The sequence below is a fragment of the Conger conger genome, chromosome 10, assembly GCF_963514075.1.
Source record: "Conger conger chromosome 10, fConCon1.1, whole genome shotgun sequence".
NCBI classification, from domain to species: Eukaryota; Metazoa; Chordata; class Actinopteri; order Anguilliformes; family Congridae; genus Conger; species Conger conger.
Genome location: NC_083769.1, coordinates 10,642,418 through 10,653,177, shown reverse-complemented (window position 1 = coordinate 10,653,177; position 10,760 = coordinate 10,642,418). Strand labels below are relative to the sequence as shown.

At 47.2% G+C, this 10,760-nt stretch overlaps 1 protein-coding gene across 1 annotated transcript; it reads right to left on the bottom strand.

The window, feature by feature from the left end:
- Positions 1-8,712: 8,712 nt before the first annotated feature.
- LOC133138605 (potassium voltage-gated channel subfamily A member 2) lies at positions 8,713-10,400 on the bottom strand. The gene has a single exon (XM_061257506.1). It carries the CDS (start codon positions 10,398-10,400, stop codon positions 8,913-8,915), a length of 1,488 nt encoding a protein of 495 aa, XP_061113490.1. The 3' UTR covers positions 8,713-8,912.
- Between the last annotated feature and the right edge of the window lie 360 nt (positions 10,401-10,760).

The window sequence follows — 10,760 nt, the reverse complement described above, 5'->3', positions numbered from 1 at the left end:
GTTGAGTCTAACGCTTGAATGAATTTGCGTCGAAAGCCTCATTGCGAGAAAACCCAGACTGGTGTGTTTGCTTGTCCACTGGCAGACCTTGGTGGTGTCAATGGCACTGAAAAGTGGTCAAAACATCAACCATTTGCACGGCTCACTCTGTTTTTCTGGAGCGTGGAGCGAATCTTCTCAAACCGAAAATCCCTCCCACACACTGCTTTCCACCAAGCTTTCTGCGATAGCTTTGACTATGAATGCACCCCTTTACCCTGCCTGCTCCGATGAGGGATTATAAGGGCCAGGAGGCACTGGCTTGAGGCACCAAGAAGATATGACTGAAGCACTGCTGAATCTAAGATAGCTATTGAAAAGCTGGAAGCCTTGGCACTCACTAGCTCACCTGGGATTAGCATGGATGTGGAATTGAATCCACTGAAATTTTCCGTAATTCCATTGCGCTACGCTTTATCCATACACAGTTTATCCTCGACCCTGTTTAACAGTATGATCATATTAATTCCAGGCAAGGTTCCAGCCTCCCCTCCTGAACCCCTCAGCCCTCCCCTACATTTTGTTTTGAAAGACACCCTGAACGGCATCGCTGACTCCCCTGGAAGCTAATTTCAGGGGATCTAACCTTCTTATCACCCTATGTATCGACAACATAGTCATTACCTCGCACTTCTAATCATGCCACAACATTCTGACCTTTCAAGGGTTTCAAGGAGAAATCGTTCCCCACCATATATCACAGCGTGCTCCAAAAAAAGGTATGAAATGAAGGTATGGCCTTCAGAGCCTAATGTATGTAACTGCTGATAGCAGCTGCAGAATTAATTCTGAAGTGTACAAAACATCTTATGTCCTCGGTTCAACCAAATGCCTCCAAACTCATTGGACGATGCTTCATCCCACAGCAAGTGGGACAAATATCCAAAACACATACCAGTGTTCACTTTCCTCTTACTGATGTTGCGAACCGTTTATTTTGGCAAATCTATTCTTTGGCTAATGTCTCTGTGACTGTTTCTTTCTATTTCTCAGAATGGCTTCCTTGACTTTGGCACAACTCTAGTTCTCATGTTGGCAAAAGCCAATAACAGACTCCAAAGGCAAACAAAAGCCTAGAATCAAGATTAGATACTGAAAGCTCTCTTATACCTCTCTATTCTGATTAATGATTAATCAGAAATACCTACAAAGCCATTTGTCCCGAATATTATTGTCGCCTGAAATAGGGGGACTATGTATAAAGTGATGTCATTTCTACATGGTGAAACCAAAATGACTAATACCCTTTCATAAAGCTGAGAATCTGCACATTAAGCAGATGTACGCTGCGTGGTGTCAAATCTAAAATTGTGGAGTACAGAGGCCCACATCCTAACTGCACTGAAACATGATACACAATAACCGAGCTACGATTCCCTGTTGGTCTCACAAATGCTATAATAAAACTGTCCAAAGTGTGCTTCCAGCCCCACTTTACATCAGCTTAATCAAATTGGAGTCTTTGGATCAATGTGCATCAGCTGTGAAATTGGAAACTGCCTCAATGGGCCTTTGGAGCAGCCATCTTGGCATGAGATGAAGCCAGTGAAGATGATGACATCACGAGGAGATGGAGCCCCTCGATGCAACACAAAATCCCTAATGCACAACAACAGAGTGGTGACTCACACCAGAAATAAGCCACCATGCATTTCTTCTCACTTCTCAACTCAAGTGACACAAGATGACCCCATCTAAAAAAAGCTGTTTTTAAAAACACCCCGCACCCCTGAATGAGCAACCTCTATGGGCCTCTACCTTCCCTGGCATTGACAAGATATGAGAACTGTTTATTTTCCCATGGGAATCGCCAGCACTGTAATGTACAGGTTATAAATAGCCTGGCTCTGCTTTCTCATCGAGCCACAGAGTAGCAGAGTGCATTTTATTCACTTAGGAATCATAATGGAACGCAAAATAAATGGAAGGCATTCAGCCTTTCTCTTCATCTCTTCACACCCCTGCACCCCTCAAGACAGCCAAAATGCTACCCCACCCCACTCCAAGACAGCACAGACAAAATGCCACGTCCCTCCGCACCCCACTCCAAGACAGAACAGACAAAATGCCCTCCCCCACCACAAACGAGAACAGACTAAATGCCCCCCACCACCTGCTTAAGACCAGCATTGCACTTGGTTAACAACAACAATAACAACTCAATGTCTCCAAAGTACACACCACCTGGGCACAAAGCTTGGAGAGATGAAGTCCAGTAACCACCAGCCTATTTACACTACAGCCCCATTTACACAGTACATCCCTATTTACACTACAGCCCCATTTACACAGTACATCCCTATTTACACTACAGCCCTATTTACACACTACAGCCCCATTGACACAGTACAGCCCTATTTACACAGTACAGCCCTATTTACACTACAGCCCTATTTACACAGTACATCCCTATTTACACACTACAGCCCCATTGACACTACAGCCCCATTTACACTACAGCCCCATTTACACAGTACAGCCCCATTTACACTACAGCCCTATTTACACACTACAGCTCTATTTACACACTACAGCCCCATTTACACACTACAGCCCCATTTACAGTACAGCCCTATTTACACACTACAGCCCCATTGACACTACAGCCCCATTTACACTACAGCCCCATTTACACAGTACAGCCCCATTTACACTACAGCTCTATTTACACACTACAGCCCCATTTACACACTACAGCCCTATTTACACACTACAGCTCTATTTACACTACAGCCCCATTTATAATACAGCCCTATTTACAGTACAGTTCGATTTATACGACAGCCCTATTTATTATACAGCCCCATTTACAGTACAGCTCCATTTACACAATACAGCTTTATTACAGTACCTCCTCATTTACAGTATAGCCCTATTTACAGTACCAATATATGTACACTACAATCCACCCCTATTTACATAACAGCCCTATTTACACTACAGCTCAATTTACACTACAGTACATCCCCATTTACACTACAGACCCATTTACAGTACAGTACAGCCCCATTCACTGATACTGCTCTCACCTTGTTCACATCCTACCTCAATTACAGAAAATAGTTAGTCATCGTAGGCAATCAGAAATCCTCCACAGCCGCCATCAATCAAAGGTGTCCCCCAAGGATCAGTTCTCGGCCCCCTTCATATTCATCACCTACATGCTTCCCCTCAAATCATTCACCGCCATTGTCTCAACTTCTACTGTTACGCTGATGATTCACAGATTTATGTCAGCACTAACCCACTCGTTGGTGTGACAAATCTGAAATAATCCAAATTGGACCCAAAATCTTGACACTACAGAAACCATGAAGAAACCGCTTTCCGTAACATTACACGACATTGCCCATCCCAGACTCTCGAAGGCGCTGAAACCCTGGTCCTTGCATTCATAACCTCCCATCTTAATAATTACACTGCCCTTTTCTGTGCTAGGCCTGGTAAATCACTTCAAAAACCGCAATATGTCCAAAACTCAGCTGCCAGTGTATTATTATTATTATCATCATTATTTACATGATTTACAGTACAGCGCAATTTACAGTACCCACCAACCTAATTTACAGTACCCTCCCACCCAATGAAAGGCTTGTTCCCCAACTCAGAAAGAACACCACACAGATTTAGATTATCATTATTGTTCTTATTATTATTATCATCATCATTATAGATATGACTTTTATGACGGCTATTATAATTTGTAAGGATTATATGCATTAGAATCTCAGTCCGTTTGTGTTTTCTGTAGATTGTCTTTCAGTGGATCCTCTTGTAGTCCTTATAAAGTGCATCACAGAAGTTTATATCCCAAGTTCATACATACAGTACGTACAGCATGTAGTGTTTCATTTTTGTCTCCTTGTTATTTCTTTGTTTCCCATGTTTGGTTTTTTTCCTTGTTTTGTATTTATTCTAGAAAAAAATGTCTTTTTACAGAAGTTTGACGTCAGGGCACCTTTGATGAAAGAGACGGGTTCGGCGTTGAAACTCCATTTTGTTTGGGATGCGCTGTAATGTTGGACCATACACGCAAACGCACACACACACGCATACACACACACGGACAAAGCTGGGGCAGGTGGAGGGGCGGGGGGGCCGCTGTCGAATCGGGAAGCACCTCTGGAGCAGAGGGGGCCAAGGAGAGAGAGAGAGAGGCACAGTAAAAACGTGCCACCTTCTCAGAAAGGTCTGCCTGCCTGCTGCCTTTTTTATTTTTACAGTCCCTGCTCTCCCTACGACCCCCAGCATTCCCCCCTCCCCACCCCGACGGGCAGCTGGCATCGGGCCTGGCCACAGAGGGTCTCTGCCACGCGACCGAAACATGGCAGCCTGGTGAACACCCATCCTGGCACCACACGCACGTGTGCGTCTGCGCATGTGTCCCAATCGCGCAACACGTGTGTGCTCATTGCTTGTGCGCGGGCAAGCAGGTGGCCCTCTCCGACTCACTCACTGGAATGTTTGTGCCGGGCCTGTCGCCTGGAAACACAGAGGAACATTATTTTTTTTGTTTGCCCCACTTCTGGGTAGAGGAACTAGTAAGTCAGAGGCAAAGTTTGTTGTTGTTGTTCTTCTTTTTTTTTTAAGACAAAACTATGAGGCAAAAGCTTCCACCACGATCTATGAGGGCTTTCGTAATCTGTTTTCTTGTGCTTGGATTATGCAAAACCTAACAGTAGTGCTATAATACTTCTTACTAGTTTTGCGTAATTCAGGTATAATTACAGCTTCCTGCCACGATGGAATCACTGTACATGGCAGAAGGTATTTTAAAGCTAAACCTTGCATTAAAGACATTGATGTAAGCAGCTGTATTCTCTGAAATACAATAATCAAAGCTTTGCGTCTACATCTGATCACGTCTCTTTCTAACCCATGGGCACACAGGCACTGGCATGTTAGTTTCTGTATTTTCAGTCCATCACACATGTGAGTGTGTGTGTGTGTGTGTGTGTGTGTCGAGAGTGCACACACACACATAGTACAGTTCGGCTGCTGTGACTCTTAACATACATCCATGAGGGGCCTTCAGATCTTTAAAAAAGGGGGTGTAGAAATCCAATGAGCAGTACAGGTTCAGTCAGTGAAGCATCCAAAGAGTTGTCCATTGGTATTGTGGAGGGTTGGTTTTTTTTTGTCAGAGCCATGATCAAGGAGGTCCTTGGGTATCCGTTGGAAGGTGAACCCAGTTGCTGCCCAGGCAGACTCATGACATCTCAAACACACACATACACACAAGGAAAAACCCTCACAAGCACACTCGTAATGCCTACATGCTGTAGGCCCAACTATGGCCTGCAAAAATGGGTTGACTAGAGAAGATGTTGATGGGATGGGTGTAGGGGCATGGGGGACAGGCTGTTAGTTAGGGGTTGAGGGTGGGAGCGAGGGTGCATGGAAAGCTACAACTGCATGAATTGCCCACCGATCAAATTCACAGGGAAAGTAAACTACTCGCTCCCTCTTGGCCACAACTCGGACAGTAGCCTGTGCCAGGCTCCGAGGAAAACACCCCCCTCAGCCAGGCAGACGGCTTCCCTGACTATAAACGTATTTAAACCCGCCTGTCGATATGTCTGGAAGCAGTGTCAGCTAATCGTAACACCGTCTGGAATGAACTCAAGTCAAACAAGAAGGTTGCCATTTTTCAACTTAACTCCCTCCACCCCAACGCCACTGCCAACACTCAATTCCTTAATGGTGTTGTTTTCAGGGGCAATTGTACACTCTGGTTCCATTGGCCTTCCATCCATCCATCTGAATCCGGATTGGACAGACACGTGCATAGTGCGCGAGCGCGTTCTGGCAGGCAGGAGAACAGGGAGGGTCCAGAGCATAGCCTTTCATACAGCCAGGAGGCTGCATTAGAGCAACCGCAATGCTTGTGTGTAGGCCATAGGTGCCTCGGAACCGAGGCATAAATGGAAGTCACCTCAATACGGGGGCCTCCATGATGCTTCAATACAATTAATTGTAGAGAACAGCGGGTATTTTGGGATGTTTACACATTGTTCTACAGTGGAGGTATCGTTTGTGCAAAGTGCGGTCAGAGGTTTTCAATAGCAGCAAAAAAAGGAAAGTCATGAATGGAGACAAGCCAGAGGAACAACCATTCGACAAAATCAGTCAAAATCATTTTTTTACGATACAGCAAGCTTTGTTCAGTCAGCGGCAGACTGATTTTGCAGGGTTGAAGGGGGGGGGTGTTGCATAGGTCAAGGTATTGCAAGGTGTAACTATGTTACCGATGGATAGAATATCAAACAACTATTTTGCGATGCAAATATAAAAATAAACATGCTCTATAGCACAACTTTCGCAACTTTCGTAACCCTAACCCTGTTCTGTACATAATGCTCACCATCCTGGCACAAAATAGTTAACGTTATGAAAATGTTTTAATTTGCTGTGCAGCAATCATAAGTGTGCTCTTGTACAACTTTTTTAAATATCCTGCAGCTCCTTAAATAACACCACCATCCAACATAATTGGGCCCGTTCTCCCAGAGGGACATAGGCACACGCAACCATCACTCAATCCTCGAATTTTAGTTTTTTCTGTATAAGAATGAAAAGAAAAAAACAACAACGGCGGCCATTTAAACCCCAGCGCTACACTGGGCCCGGCGACCCTGTCTGTCTATAATTATCAGAGAAAGTGGAGATTGCACACAGCTGTCAGGATCTTCTGTATCGCAATGGTGCTTTGAACAGCTGGTCGTACTTTTCATTCTGGATCAGTGGGGTGTGTGTTCTACCCACTCCTGTCCGACTCCTGCCATCTTACAGGAAAAATGAACAACATTCCTCTAAGACCAACCCTGAAACTGGCCTACTTAGTACGAGTGGTCGGAATAAAAGAGAAACATCAAAACGAGAAAACCTCACACAACTTTGTAAAAAAAAGACTCATCTTTTATATGATAAATTATCATTATTATTATCTCATAAATAAAGATATATTTATATCAACATATGGTAGATATGAATAATTATTTACTAGTTTTGCTCTTAGTATTGCTAGTATTATCCACACTGGAATGCATGCCACAAAGAATGTTTATAGGACATGCAACACTACAATAGTAGAATAGCTCCTATCTGTTTGAAAAGCGGTTTTAGAGGAATTATCATTTTATACAGGTCCTAATATATACCTTCTTTATTTCAGTATGAACAAAAGGTACGAAACTGACCGAATTTTAAAGAATTTTTAAAGAAACTGGACCGAATGCTAGAAATGTACATTGGGTGGCAGTGGATTCATCTTTGGTGACCTGAAAAAGTGAGCTAGCTATTTGCTTGATTGAGCTGCAGAGTCACAGTTAAAATGGCAGCGTGGCGCTCAGTCTCCTTCCACTATCTGTGGTTACGAGACTGCTGCATTACTACGGCAACAGACTCTGGCAATATAGTACCTATAAATATGAAATGTGGTGTGGTGACAGGAAGACAATGCTGATTGGAGGAGTTGGAGGAGAATGGGGGGGGCGAGGGGGGGTTGGTAATGAGCAGAGTAGGAAGAAATGACGATGGAGGGGAGGGATCATGGGAAAAATCCACAGCAAGCTTGGGTTATTTTCTTTTCTTGAAGTCTCCCCCTTCACCCATGCCCATCCTTACCCACACCCCACACCCGCCCATCGCCTGCAGGTGTGTGTTCTGACATAATGCGGAGAAAGGGGGCGAGGATGATCAAGCAGACACATACGCGCACACACATACACACACGCGCGCGCAATAAATAAATAAATAAAAATAAATAAATAAAGTGTTAAGAGACATTCACCCTGCCTTTTGGAGCCTTTCTCTCTGCAGCCAGCCTGGCACAGAGGAGAAAGAGAGGGAGGGAGGGAGACAGAGTATTGCTTGCATCTGTTTGCTCCTCAGACACAAGTTCTTAAAGACACATGGCAGAAAAAAAGGAAGAAAAAAAATAAAACTGTGGAACCACAGGACCAGTTTTTGTTTGTTCGTTTCTTCCAGTCTGCCAAGAATGGCACCGCCCTGCCCCCTCACCCCCCTGCCCCTGCAACCCCTGCCCCGGATGTGAGTTCCCCCACATGGGAAACTGGACACGTACTGTAACGGTCGACAGTATCTGATGAGGGCCCAACCCTCAGTGTTATGGGGGTGAGGGGGTGGGGGGGTAGAGTGGAATATGGCCATATATACTTCCCACCAGGTGAGGTCACATCTTCTCTCTGTTCTCCCGCTTAAACGCATCCTTTTTATTGTTATTTCTCATTTTGTTTAATTGTTTTTTTGTTTTTTTTGCGCGCGCAGGGTAAGAAAAGAGGCACGCCAACAGTAGTATTCTCGGGAGGTGAACAGAAACATAGCGGTTTCTCTGGGGGTGGCGATGGCAGGATGAGCTAAGCGGTGCAGAAGAGGGTAGCTCATTGGAAGGGCTTTAGGGCTTGGGGGGGCTGTTGGGCTTGGGGGGGTAGGGGTAGTAGGGTGGGGGTGGGCAGGAGTCAGAAATCCCTCTATGCTACGTTTTTTTTTCTTTTTCTTTTTTTCTATTGGCTTGGCTACTGTTTGGCTACTGTCGCGAGCAGGACATCAACTATTAAACAGTCACACAGATAAGACTAACTCCATGCAGACACTGAAAAGAGGATGAGGAATTTTCCGGCAAGTGGCATAGGACAAGTTGGGGATGGGAAAAGAGGGTGGGGAGGGTCTGGAGTAGGTGCGCAGGGTCCCTCTCTGCTAATTTTCTTCTCCTTGTTTACGGATCTCCTTCTCGTGTATCCGTTGCCTAGGTGGGCGAGGGTCGAGCCATCCTAAAATGAGGGGAAGCTAACCCCTTTTTTCCTCCCCTTCCCAGTTCCCCACCCATGATGCAGGTTGTCATCCCAAAGTGGTTATACATCCGTGAGCATCTTGGTGATGTTGACATAGTTGGTGTTGGCCAGGGTGCAGTTGGCCGTCTTGAGATTCTCCTCCCGGAAGTCCTCGTTGCTGTTGTTCACCGCCTCCTGGATCTCCATGTAGTCAGACTTGCTCAAACTGGACCCACTCCTGCTCTTCTTGAGATCTTCAGTGGAGTCTATCTTGGGGACGCTGGTGACCTGGAGGTACTGGGCCTGTTCCTCGCCCTCCGTCTCGCGGTGGTAGAAGTAGTTGAAGTTGGACACGATGACGGGCACCGGTAGGGCGATGGTCAGCACGCCGGCGATGGCACAGAGGGAGCCCACGATCTTGCCCCCGATGGTGGTGGGCACCATGTCCCCGTAGCCGACTGTGGTCATCGAGACCACCGCCCACCAGAAGGCGTCGGGGATGCTGAAGAACTGCGACTCGGCCTCGTCCGCCTCGGCGAAGTAGACGGCACTGGAGAAGAGGATGACTCCGATGAAGAGGAAGAATATAAGCAGCCCGAGTTCCCGCATGCTGGCCTTCAGCGTCTGGCCCAGGATCTGGAGCCCCTTGGAGTGCCGGGAGAGCTTGAAGATCCGGAAGACGCGCACCAGGCGGATGACCCTCAGGATGGCCAGGGACATGGCCTGCTGGCCCGCCTGGCCATCCTCAGCCTTCTCTGCCAGCTCCGTGCCCAGGGTGATGAAGTACGGGATGATGGCCACAATGTCAATGATGTTCATGAGGTTGACGAAGAAGCTCGCCTTGCTGGGGCAGGCGAAGAAGCGCACCAGGAACTCGAAGGAGAACCAGATGATGCAGAGCGTCTCCAGGATGAAGAAGGGGTCGGTGAAGTACGTGGACTGGTAGCTGTAGGTGGTGTTGGAGAGGGGCTGGTAGACCTTGTGCATCTCGTCCTCGTCGTTGCGGAAAACGGGCAGGGTCTCCAGGCAGAAGCTGACGATGGAGATGAGGATGACCATCACGGAGATGATGGCGATAATCCTGGCCGGGCCGGAGCTCTCTGGGTACTCGAAGAGCAGCCATACCTGCCGCTGAAACTCATTCTCGGGCAACGGCCTCTCCTCCTCCTTGATGAAGCCCTCGTCCTCCCGAAATATTTCGATGGCCTCTTCGCCCAGCTCGTAGAACCGTATCTCCTCCGAGAAAATGTCCAAGGTCACGTTGACCGGCCGACGCAACCTCCCGCCGGACTGGTAGTAGTAGAGGATGGCGTCGAAGCTGGGCCGGTTCCTGTCGAAGAAGTACTCGTTCCTCAGCGGGTCGAAGTAGCGCATCCTCTTCTTGGGGTCCCCGAGCAAAGTCTCTGGGAACTGCGAGAGGGTCTTGAGCTGCGTCTCGAAGCGCAGGCCGGAGATGTTGATGACCACCCTCTCGCAGCACTCGTGGTCGGCCTCGGGGTCGTAGGTGTCCAGGGGTTGGCCCGGGTGCGCCGCCGCCTCGTCAGCCGGGTCCCCCGTGGCCACCGTCATCCTGGAGGGGGGTGAGGCCTGCACCTTTCAGCCAAGCCTCGTGCGATATCCTCAGAGAACGGAGGGAGAGGAGCTCAAGCAGGGGAGGGGAGGGGGCCCCACACGGAAACGTGCTGAAGACCACAGGATTAACACCTGGGTCCAGCTGAAAGACAGGAAAGAAAAGCAACAACGCTGAAATATTGGGTTACTGAATGACTTCTGCCTTCTGTACATGTAGCATCGGTGTTAAGCCCATACTGCAAAAAAAGTATAATCACCTTCTTAGTCCTACATGTAAGCATGAGGCAGTCTGCAATGCAGTTTTATCTCTAGAGAAAGCCAGAGAGCGAAATGAATGCATGGTTCCATGTGTCACGA

Coding starts and splice junctions, on each gene's coding strand:
- LOC133138605 (XM_061257506.1), bottom strand. CDS start 10,400: ATGACGGTGGCCACGGGGGACCCGGCTGACGAGGCGGCGGCGCACCCG.